The sequence below is a fragment of the Peromyscus californicus genome, unplaced genomic scaffold (assembly GCF_007827085.1).
Source record: "Peromyscus californicus insignis strain IS unplaced genomic scaffold, ASM782708v3 Scaffold_20__1_contigs__length_68692818, whole genome shotgun sequence".
Classification (NCBI taxonomy): Eukaryota; Metazoa; Chordata; class Mammalia; order Rodentia; family Cricetidae; genus Peromyscus; species Peromyscus californicus.
The window spans coordinates 48,568,535-48,580,873 of NW_026294503.1; the positions used below are offsets into that span (position 1 = coordinate 48,568,535).

General features: G+C 52.9%; 1 protein-coding gene across 6 annotated transcripts in view; it reads left to right on the plus strand.

Moving 5' to 3' along the window:
* Mpped1 (metallophosphoesterase domain containing 1) overlaps nt 1–8,812 on the plus strand; it is a 78,208-nt gene extending 69,396 nt beyond the window's left edge. For 5 of the 6 annotated variants that reach the window (XM_052748496.1, XM_052748497.1, XM_052748498.1 and 2 more), the window contains 3 exons: nt 1,989–2,104; nt 4,427–4,540; nt 6,562–8,812. In XM_052748496.1, the coding sequence (XP_052604456.1) occupies nt 1,989–2,104; nt 4,427–4,540; nt 6,562–6,680 (349 nt within the window). In that variant the 3' untranslated portion in view covers nt 6,681–8,812. Of the gene's footprint in view, nt 1–1,988; nt 2,105–4,426; nt 4,541–6,561 lie in introns of those variants that run through there. The other variant, XR_008220603.1, reaches the window with a different exon arrangement.
* Nucleotides 8,813–12,339: the final 3,527 nt, after the last annotated feature.

The following is a 12,339-nucleotide window of genomic DNA, read 5'->3' on the forward strand; positions in this document are numbered from 1 at the left end:
AAAATGCAATTTCAAAAACCCTCCCCTAGATAAAGCCTTACACCCCGGCTTTGTGGGTGGCTTTTAGGAGTGGTCCATGGTGACGGCTGTGATGGTGATGATGGTGGTAGTGGAGGGGGTAGGGACAGTGATACTGGTGGTGGTGATAGTAATAGTGGTTTTAATGAGAAGTGATGATCAAGGTAATGGTGGTGGTGATGGAGTTAAGGATGATGGTGGAGGTAGAGATAATAATGGTGATGGCTGTATGGAGGTGATGGTGGTGACGATGGTGACGATGGAGGTGGTAATATGGATGGGAGTGGTGGCTGAGATGGTCGAGGTAATGGGGGGTGGTAAAAGTGATGATGGTACTGGCTACGGTGGAGGTGATGATGGCGACGGGGATGGTGATTGTGGATGTGGTGATGAGGATGGTGGAGGTGATGAAGGGGAGTGATGGACGTGACAGCCATAGTGATGGTGATGGAGGAGATGAGGATGGTGGTGCCAGGGCAGAGCACCGAGTTCTCATTGTTGAGCAGACAGGGCCACCTCCATTTCACAGAGAACTCCAGGCACAGAGCTCCGGAGGAGTCAGGTGTTTGTCAGTCGCAGTCAGCCTCACTCTCTTAAAATTCACCCCTTGTTCAAGGTCACCTAGGTGGCAGGTGGTTGACCATCCTAACCCTAGTTTGACTCCAGAGTCCCCTTGAAGCTGTGTGTAAAGTGTGTGCGTGCGTGCGTGCGTGCGTGCGTGTGTGTGTGTGTGTGTGTGTGTGTGTGTGATTTTCCTTCAGAAGAATGCTTAGCTTTCTGCAGATGGACGGGAGCAGGCCCGAGGAAGCATGTCTGAGGGAGGAGGCATCTGACAGGGCCACCTCTGCCTCTGCTGCGCTTCCAATGGCCAACCCCGGTCTAACCACTGCCCCCTGGTGGACACCTCCCATGTGTGGGAATCCTGGGGGACAGGTGACCATTCTGTACCTGGGCCTTGATCCCTGATAATCCTCCCATCTAGCTGAAGTGAGAATCATGGCCCCCATCCCATCCCAGGGACAGGGCCACCTCCTCCACTGGAGGCTCTGGAGCCTGCTCTAGTGGGTGGAAGGATCAGGCGGAGTCACAGCTGCCTCTCAATGCCTGGGGCTTAGGAGTCAGGGCAGGGTGGGGGTAGCTGGTGTGTGCTGCCTGGCTCCGGCGAGCTTCCCTGGAGGCTTGTGTGATGAGGAGCCAGCGTTAGCTTTGAGGTGCTGGCTATGACACAGGGTACCAGGTCTACTCAGTGTCCTGACCACGGTGACCAGAGGGCCCTCAGCACCATCCATACAGCATTTATCTGCCTCCAGGGCTGGTGTCTGACACAGAAAAAGGACCTTTGATCCCCCAAATGACCCAGGGTGGCCACCCACCCTTCACATGCCCAGATCCAGCGCTGCAGACTTGATGTCCAGAATAGCAGTTCTAGGTCTGAGTGACGGCTCCAATGGCCCTATGTCCCCGGGGCACCTCCCCTTCCTCTGTAATACCCCGCAGAGTCTTACAGCTCAGAGCCTATGAGGATAGGGCTGGGAGTTCCGACATGGGGTTCTGTGGAACCCCTGGGACTCCTAAGTAGTCACGTTGGGGGCTGCCAGCAGTGTAGAGCCCTTGGTTGGGTTCACAGCCAATGATGTCAGCCGTGTTGGCCACGGGTAGGATTCAGATGGCAACTCTGGGTACATGAGGGGCCGTGGGGGCGATGCCTGGCCTTACCCAGCTCATGGAGTGTGCTGGTAGGCAAATTAAGGAGCTACCTGCGCTGCCTGGCTGCTGTTCCTGGATCTGCCTCACTGCGGTCTGGCTCCCCTGACAGCAGCTGGTCGCTATTCTTGTAGAAGTCCTTGAGACATTCCCAGTTTTATTTTGACTCAACTCCCAGGTGCCAGGTTAGTCCTCATGACCTGTACCCTCTCTCTGGCTGTGCCATACTCTTGAGACCCCCCCAAAGTGCCCCTCTTCTCTCCTAGGCAGCCCTGGTTCTATGGCTGGGGCTTCAACCTCCCACGAGGCCAAGCGCTGCTGGAGAAGTGGAATCTCATCCCGGAAGGTGTTGATATCCTCATCACTCACGGACCGCCACTGGGTGAGCTCTTTGATCTCTGGGTTACCTTCCCAGGCTGGACTGGGGGCCCTGAGGATGGTGTGTCCGGTGTCTGGGACTGTGCCCAAAGGAGCCCTGGGTTGGTCAGCTAGATCCAACTTGCTGGGGTGCCACCCTTATCTAGCCAATGTCCCCAGAGCTGAGGGCTCCATCTTCCAATGTTGCTCCTATCTGCTGGGCCCCTAACTCTGGTTGGAGCTGATGATGTTGCTCACCTCCTGCCACTTTTAGGCCCCCGCTGGCTTCCTGCCTGGGGCCCCACAGCCTGCCCCAGCTGGTCCCTTCTCCTTTCCTTCTAAGCTGCCTCCCAGTTCCTTCCTCTTTTCTCTGATGACCCTGTTGGTCCTCGGGGCTTGTGTCTCGTGTTGACTACTGTGGCCTCCTCACTGCCCTCCAATCCTAGGCACCTGTTCCTACTCCATCTTCAGTGGAGGACACCCTGAAGCCCAGGCCTCTGCTGGGACAGCACAAAAATATAGTCACCAGGCTTGTGCCCCTCCCCCACAGGGCCTCCGGGCCAGTGGGCCAAGTCTTTCCTCAGTTTCATCTGAGCTGTGTGGGTTCTGTGGCCTTCCTCCCCATCATCCTTTGTATTCCCTGTTATCCTCCCCTTACTTCCTCTACTTTCTTTTCTTCCCTCCTTCCTGATTTCCTCCTCTTCCTCCCTTCTACTCTCCTGATTTATCTGTTCACCCATCCATCCTTATCCATTTATCCATCCATTCTTATCCATCCATCCTCCATCCATCCTCTATCCATCCACCTATCCAGCCATCATCCATCCATCCATTTTATCAATTCATCCATTCCTCATCCTTCCTCCATTCAGGCATCCATCATTACCCATCCTCAATCTTTATCTCCCATCATCTATCCACCCTCTATCATCTATTCATCTATCCATCCACCCATCATCCATTTACCTATCCATACACTCTCCCACCTGTTCATCCATCCATTTATCCAGAACTACACCCTTTGGCTTCCTGCTCTCCAGATGCCCTGCCCCAGTCACAAAGCACACTGCAAACCTGTTTTGGGAATGCTCATGCACCAGATGTCTCAGCAGGTGCCAATGCACTTCATTTGATTGTAGTCACCAGGGCAGTTGGGTGACTACAGTTAGAGACCCCCACCCCCAGCCCTGCCTTAGCCCACACTGTCACACAAAGATGGGCCTGTGTGATTCCAATTCCTGGGGCAGCACGTCTGACAGCTGGATGAAGCCAAGACACAGAGACATGAACCCGTCTGCACGGTCTAGGAACTGCAGAGACTAGGACCTAGCTGTGTCGAGAACCCCACGCCACCCCATCACCCCACCACCCACTGCCCGTGTCTGTCTCCCTTCCCTGCTCCCTCTCTCTTTTCTCTGCTGGACTGTGCTCTGCCTCTCCTGGTGAAGCTTTCTGGGCACACTGAGTTGAAGCTCTCCAGCCCTTGCTGGCGGCTCCATAGCTTGTCTCACCCACCCAAACAGAGAGGGGCCGACAGAAACCTGATTGCTCACTCGAGTCATCAATTATTCTTCGTTTGTGTAGCCATGTAAGGATAATAAGCCACCACCATATGGGGCGGCTCCGGGAGGCTGGCGGCCAACAGACACAGCGGGCACCATGAGAGCATGTCTCAGCCAAGGAAACTGGCTTCATGCTTCTGTGCACCCCTTCCCCCCCATCTCATGCATCCCAAGCTGGCCTCAGACTTCTGATGTAGCCAAGGATGACCTTGAACTCATGATATTTCTGCCTTCACCTTCCCTGTGCTGGGATCACAGCCATGCGCCATCAGTACCCCAGAGCTCCACGCCTGATAGGCAAGCAGTCTACCATCAGAGTTACGCCACAGCTTCTGTGGGGTTTTGTAGAGAACGTTTCTGAGTCGGAAATCCCCCCCCCTGAGGCTGTGGAGGTTCCACTCTGCTTCCAGCCACTGGGGTACCGTGGACTCAGTTTGTTCTTCTCTGCAATGGGTGGCTACAAACAACCCTTGGGGCTACTGGAGCAGTCGTGGGCTGAGAACTGTAGTGGGGATATGCACCTGGGCCCAGGTGCCTGGCCTCCCCTTGGCTCTTGTGATAAGGAGCTTATCGCAGCCCTGCCAAGGAAGGGAGGTTGAGCCTCCAGGAGCTGCCTCATGACTGGGCTTCTCTTTAAGGTCAGAGGCAAGGCAGGGTTCTGGAGCTTACTGCACTGGGAGTAAGGAGCTGTGCTGGGGCTGTAGCATAGGACTCTAGGTCCCACCCAGTCTGCACCAACAGATGCCCACTGTCCCCGTCAGTGACCCCATTGTCTTCCCACACAGGCTTTCTAGACTGGGTCCCCAAGAAGATGCAGCGTGTGGGCTGTGTGGAGCTGCTCAACACGGTCCAGAGGCGAGTCCAGCCACGGCTGCATGTCTTTGGTCACATCCATGAAGGTGAGTGGGCAGGCGGGAAGGGAACCTCATATTGGGGCGCTTCTAACTGGCCCTTCTGAGGGGTTTCCTGCCTTCCTTTAGTCCTGCTCACCAGCTCCCTCTCTGACTTCCGCAGGAAACAGCCTGCTCCTGTGGTCCATGCGTAGACTGCCTCACATGCTTGCTGCCTTGGTTAGCATGGGAATGCTGGCTGGCAGAAGGTGAATTCATTTGAGTGGCAGAGATGCCTACACTGTGGGCAGGTGGATCACAGCCCTGACCACCCACACCGCCCCACTCAGCCTTACCTTCTTAGTCCTCAGGCATTCCTCATAGAGCCTAATCTCAACAACTGATACAACCTCCTCGACGCCCCCCCCCCCCCCACCGGTGCTTTCAGACAGGGACCAGCAGGTCTCACAGTCCCATCTCTGACAGGAACTATGGTGGCTGCTTGACGTGGGGTGGGGACTGACAAGGCTTGACAAGGCTTGCTGCCCCAGGAATGTTTACTGGTCTGCTGACCCTGTCTGTGGTTGGACCAGGAAGGCTCCTGGGCCTTCACACTGCCTGCAGCTAATAGTTTTCTAACTTGGAAGTAAGCAAACTCGAAGCATTTCCTGAATGTCTCTGTGGTGTCCTTGCGAGTCAGGATAGCAGACCACACTTGTCTCTGGAGAAGCTTCCAGATTGCTGAGCAGCAGCCAGGCAGTCAAAGGCAGAGCAAGGGAGCTCGTGGGACAGCTCCTGATTCCTGAGTTTAGGATACTGATTGTCTTCTTGGACCCTCCTGTGTGTACGACATATGTAAGGCTGCCTGTGGCCCAAACCACACCCCCCACCTCCATATTTGTATAGGCCAAAGGGAGCTCCCGAGAAGACAGGGAGCGAGTGTCCCTTCGGTGTGAAGACAGTCTGAGCTGGAAGAAGGGATGCCAACAAGCAGAGGTGGTGGGGGAGGGCGTGTGATGGGGAGACAGGAAGGCGACAATGGTAACTGTGGCGATTGTGAGGACAACGGAGATGATGATGAGGTTCTCGGTGATGCTGCTGGTGCCAAGGACGGTGGCGGTAGTGACCCGGACGACAGTGAGGATGGTGAGGATGTCATGACCGGGCAGTGCTGGTCATGAGGAGGGCGTCGGTGATGGGGACGATAGTGTGGCGATTGTAACAATGAGGGTGATGGTAGTGATGCCAATGGCCATGAGGTGGTAGTGGTCGTGTTGATGGTGACGATCCTGTGGACAGGGATGAGGACTGAAGAGGAGGAGAACCTTCAATTGTGAAAATGCTGATGCCACGGTGATAATGGCAGTGTTGGGGACAGCCACAAAGGTGGCAGCGATGGAATCCAGAGGGGAGAACTGATGATGATGGTCATGGGGAGGATGATGTCATGGTGGTGATGGCAGTGATGGGATGGGGACAGAGATAATGCGGCTGCTGATGCTGGTGATTCTGATGCTGGTGATGCTGATGCTGGTGATGCTGATGCTGGTGATGCTGATGCTGGTGATGCTGATGCTGGTGATGCTGATGCTGGTGATGCTGATGCTGGTGGTGCTGATGGTGGTGGTCATGGCGATGATGACTGATGGGATGGTGATGGTGGCTATGATGATGATATCATATCTGGTATGATATGGGGATGTTGGGGACTATGGACATACACCTGATCACATCTGATGATATCATAATGCCGACAGTGGTCCTAGGGACCATGCTGTCGTCGCCACGGTGACGATGCTGATACTGAGGAAGACGACAGGATGAAGACAGTGACTTACCATGTGCTTTTCCTGTGACATATGCACTGGCCTAAGCCCTGCACAGGGGTGGTGACCTCAGCTGGCCCTCCTGGCAGGCTCAGAAGAACCCTCTTACTTCCACTTCCGTTTCACATGTAAGAAGACCTGAGTTTGAGAGCGGCGGTAGCTTGCCCCAGACATGTCCTGCCCACAGTGGCAGAACACAGGTAGCTGCCACAGCCAGGAGATAGCTCCAGATCCTGGTCTGACAGGTGTATGCTTACTTTCCAGGGTATGGTGTCATGGCGGACGGGACCACCACCTATGTGAATGCCTCCGTGTGCACTGTGAACTATCAGCCTGTGAATCCTCCCATAGTCATCGACCTCCCCACGCCCCGGAACTCCTGACTGCTCCCCACTCCGGCTCTGCCTGCCCGTGTCAGCTCCGTATGTCTGGCCGAGAGCCTGGATCCCCTAACCCACTTCCTCCCATGCTGAACAGCCCAGACGGTCCATCTGGCCATGGGACCAGCCAGCAATGAGCAGAATCCTTGGGATAAAAGAAATTGCCTTTGACTGTCAGCCTTCTGTCTTCTGCAGCCGGGGCCTGGAGCAGCCCCATCAGGGCACTGTGCTCACTTCTGTTTTCTGTGTGTACATCTGTCCTTCATTACAGGGCCTCACAGGCTCACAGCCCTCTCTCGCTCGGGAAATGACAGAAGCATCATCACACTCAGTTCAACGCCTTCCTGCTGTGAGAAGCCGCTGCCCTTGGATGAGTTTGGGGAATTTTTATACACAATGTCTCGCTGCCCAAGTACATCTGTGTGGCTGGGGGCCCCAAGTTTGGGGGATGTGTGGCCTGGGCACAGACAGCCTTTCCCTGGCTGGAGGGAAGGAGATAGGCCTGCTCCTTGTGTGCAGGGATCTTGGAGTGTTCAGGGACATCTCAGGAATTCTGACAGCCCCTGGTCAGGCCTACAGCAGGTGGCTTGGCTTAGCCCCCCTCTTCCTTAGGACCCTGCTGCTGACATGGACAATGGCTGAGTGTCCCCAGCTTCTGCTCAGAGCCTGGATTTGGGGGGCTTGGTTCTTCTGGGTGGCCAGAACTTGCTGGTTCCTCAATAATAGTGAGGCCATCTTGGGTCCCCTGGGACCACATGACTATGTAGATCATAACATCCAGGGGGTTCTGCAGGCTGAGGCCCTGTGCCTGGTCATATGTGTGGGGCACGTGTGCCCCTCCAAACCTAACCTGGTTCTGTTAGTGTCCACCATGGGCTCCATTCCTTGATGTGATTTTCCCTTCAGAGGATTGTTTGCTGGGCTTGTCAGTACCACTGGTTACCGGGAGGTGGCGCAGTGACAGAGCAGCCCTGGCTGCTGATGTCAATGCCACCTGGGGCCCGCAGCCTTTCTTGGGGTAGGCCTGGGTGAGCCCATCTGCAGGGGCCAGAGCCAGCAGTCCCTGGGTCAGGGGGAGGCAGGGTCAGAAGTTGTCTTTATTTAAAATGCTGGTGTTTGTTCTTTGTGGACTATTTTTGCACTCATTTTGATTCTTAGTAACACGTCACAAAAATAGTATTATTTGTCCTGATTCTTTCCGTTTGACACCCTTTATGTCATGCATATGATACGAGGGCCTTGCTTCCTCGGCCTGGCCCAAGCCTTGGGGACCAGCTATCCTGGTACCTTTTATTCAGAATAATCTTGCTTTATCTACGTCATTCCTGCAGGTGGGGAGGTACTCATGCCCTGGTGTAGAGACGAGGCCACCGAGGCCAGAGAGACGAGGTCCCCTGAGGACGCACAGCACAGAAGGGGTAGCGACGAGATCTGGACCTTATCTCTGGCCTCACTGTCACCACCAGGGTTCTCTCCCTACAAAGCAAGGCATGGGCCAAGACTGTTTAATTTTGAAGGGTCCAGTTCAAAACCGGCTCTCGTTCATTCTCAATTGAGAGTCCCTTCGACCGTAAGGAATTCTGAGCTTTGGGCTCAAAATCCCAGCATCCTGTGAGACCCACTCCCAATTCTTCCCCTGCAGGTGAAGGAGCTGGGCTCATGTGGCTCACTGTCGGTGAGGCTGCATTCCCAGGAGGCCTGTGGTGCCCTGCGCTGGCCAGGACAGTAGTGTCACACGGGGCCACGGGGCTGCAGGAATCTTGCTTGGGCCAAATGGTTCTTGGTGTGTGGGGACATTTACAAGGTCTCTCTTCTGTGCCTCAGATGCATGACATGTTTGGGGCAGAGAAGACACACCTCCCGTGTGCCGTCTCGGCTCTACAGTTTCTATGTGGACCAAGAACTATAAACTTTAAAAAAAAAAAAAAGTTTTTCCTAGGGCATCTTCAGAATACGGCATATTTTTATGTGGAGAAGAATGGCAGTGGAGGCAGCTATCTTTACGAGAAAATTCATTCAAAGTCCTCAAGATTTGAAAGATGGTGGCCTGGTCCTCAATCATTTTGGCATAACTTGATTGTGGCTGTAATTTTTTTGTCAAGCATGTCAGACAATAAAGTCTTTGTAAAAAGAAAGAGCTGAGTCTGCCTGGATGCTCTTTCTGTGGGTGTCCCTGGATCATGAGGGGGCAGAGGGAGGAAGAACTCCAAGTTCTAGAGGCTAAAGAATCCCTCCCCCATGTGTTGGTGACTACACCTTCTGCTTAGCTCCACCTCCTGTGTCACGGGGGGCTGCAGAGGTGGTGTCATGGGCAGGGCTGTGCTTGACTGGATGTCTGAGCTCCTAAATGAAGCATGGCGGTGTGGCCCAAGTGCTGGCTTGTTCTGAAAGTGACATGGCAGACCAGCCCTAGACAGACAAAAGGTTCACATATTTCCTAAGTGTAGCATGAATCTTAAAGAGTCTTATTAATAAAATCAAACCTGAGACCAGTTATTGGGGTGAATGCTGGAAGATCAGAGAAGCAGAACAAGCCACAGCTACCTCGCCTCACCAGTTCCTCAGCTGATCCTGTTTCTTCAGACTGGAAGCTTCTCAGTCCTTATCCAGAATGAATCTCAGCTGAACTGCTGCTCGAAAGCCTGAAAGCTTAACCAGCCAAATGCTTCTAGTTTCTGGTCTTCACGCCTTATATATCTTTCTGTTTTTGCCATCACTCCCTGGGATTAAAGGCTCGCTTTCTGGGATTAAAGGCGTGTGTCACCATGCCTGGCTGTTTCCAATGTGGCCTTGAACTCACAGAGATCCAGAGGGATTTCTACCTCTGGAATGCTAGGATTAAAGGTGTGAGTGCCACCATTTTCTAGCCTTTGTATCTAGTGGCTGTTCTGTCTCTGACCCCAGATAAGTTTATTAGGGTGCACAATATTTTGGGGAATACAATACCACCACACCTAAGTCTCTTCTGGCTACAAAATTTCTATCATTTCTACCCATCCATCTACCCAACTATTCATCTTTCCACACAGTCACTCACTTGTTCATTGGTTCATATTTTCATATACTCATCCATCTACTCACCCAGCAAGCTATCCATCATCCATCCACCATCCATTCATCCATCCATCCACCATCCATCCATCCATCCAGTTAGCCATCCATCCATCCATCCAGCATCCATCCACCATTCATCCATCATCCATCCATCCATCCATCCATCCATCCATCCATCCATCCATCCATCCAGCTATTCAGCCAGCCAGCTAACCATCTATATCTATATATCCATCCACAAATTTATCCATCTTTCTATGCACCAACCAAGCTATCCATCTCTGTACTCATCTGACCATACACTACTGATGGAACCATTAATTTACCTGACCCCCTCAGGCTAGCCCTCCATTTATCCACCCAGCCATCCATCCACCCATCAAGTTATCCATTCTTCAATCCATCCACCCATCCTATATAACCCGCATCCAGCTCTTTCTTGATCCAGACACAACCCTTAGCACTTCCCAAAGGGCCTGGCTTGGATTACACAAATGTTGGTGCTTAGGATACTGTTAACATTTGTAACAGGTGTTTCCCAAAGTCTCATGTAGTGACAGATGTAGAAGGGAAGATTGGTAAAGGTAGATGTGAGGACCAAGGCCACAGAGAGCGAAGGATGGCAGTGGACGTGGGCTGCTAGTCACTGAAAGGGGGTGTGGAAGTAAAAACGGGTAAAGCCATGGATCTGGGGAAGAAAAGGCCTGAGGAGTGGCCTAGGACAGATATATAATAACCACCTCATAAACCTTTCTTCAGACTAGTTCCCTGTCCAGGGACAGGCCTGCAGACCTTGACTTCTGAACCATTGCTCCTGAAGCCCTGTTCAGTCTGAGGAAGCACCAACTTCTGCCCATAACCACTGGAGCCACAGTAGGGTGCCCTCTGAGGCTGTTGCCTTAGGTGCCATCATCACATTGGAGCTGCTTTGGTGCATCAGAGTCTCTGGAGCCCTCCCTCCCTCCCTCCTCCCACCTCCCTTCTCACTTCACACGTTAGGCAAGCACTCTGCTCCTGAGCTGTACCCCTCCACAGCCGACAAGAACTCATCAGAGCATGTGGATGTGGATGGCCCTCCTATCTCCATCTCCTGAGGGCTGGACTCACAGGGAGCTACCAGGCTCACGGGGCCCTGGGGGTCGGAACTCTGTCTCTTGCTTGCACACCTGTGCTTTAACAAACACCAAGCCATCTCTCCCGCCTCTTGCTGATGATATTTAAAATCTCTGTCTATTCTGTCCATCTGTGGGTTGGTCTTTCTAGTTCCATTCTCAGAGCAAATGTTGAATTTTTTTTTATTAAGCCCAATTTGTCATTTTTTCCTCTCGTTCCACTGTTCTTTGGATACTGTTATCATTTGCAACAGGTGTTTCCCAAAGTCTCATGTAGTGACAGGCAGTCATCAACCTGTGGCTCTACTGGGAGGCGGGGTCTAGCAGGAGGAAGTTAGGTTACTGCAGGCATATGGTCAGAGAGGGTGTTGGGAGCCCAGCTAACTCCCTTCCTGGCTGCCCCAAGGTGAGCAGTCCTCTCCACCACGCCTTCCTGTTACATGGACCACACGGCCAAATGGCCGGAACCTCTGAGAAGGTGGGCCAAACGGAACCTTCCTTCCTTAGAAGTGTTCCATCTTGGGTGTTTTGTCACGGCGAGGAAAAGCTGACGGATGCAGGTGTTGCTTCCAAATGCAAGGCTGTGCAGGTTTCTCTCATGTTTCAGTTCTGTTTCACACACCTGTGCATTCCAGGATCGTATTACATGGTGTGGTGTGTGCCAAGGTTCACGTTCTGCACACAGGCACTGTTCCTCCACGTGTCAGAATGAGCTGGGTGCATCCTTGGGGGACATTTCTGGGCTTCTCATTTTGTCCCATCGTCTTTTGCTGACACTGTATCCCTGAGTACCGTGCTTGGGTGTGCATCTTCAGATCACAGAGGCCCATGTGAGCCTCCAATTTTGTTTTCCACTTTTGAGGGAGAATACTCTAGCCTCCTTTATTTTCTACATACATCGTTGGGTTAGCTGGTTGCTATCTACCACAAACACCCTCTGAGATCCTGGCTGGGACTGTATAGAAGGCACTGTTCAAACTGGGCGGGGTTGGCGATGACTCAGTGGTTAAGGGCACTTGCTGCTCTTGCAGAAGACCAGAGTTCGGTTCCCAGAGCCTACATGGGGTGGTTCACAACCACCTGCAACTTGAGCTCCCGAGGATTTGACTTTCTCTTCTAGTCTTTGCAGGCACCTGCACACATGTGGCACACAGACACATATGCACACATATGATAATGTAAATCTCGGGGAAGACACAACTGTGAAGATGTGTCCACAAGTCTTCCCACCCAGGAGGCACCGCACATCTCTGCACGTTGATCTCTGGTTTTGTTTTTCAGTGTTCCATAGTCTGCCACTGTTCAGGAGGACCTGTGGAGTTTTTTTTAGGTTTATGTGTTCTCCATTCCAGTTGTTCCTGCTAACTGGAGATGCTAGTGACGTCCAGTGACCTGGCGGCACACTGCCTACTTAATTCTAGGCGCGTTCTGGCTCTTAGGGATGTCCTGTGCAGTCAGTCATGCTGATTCAGCACAACCATTCTTGTTTCGACTGC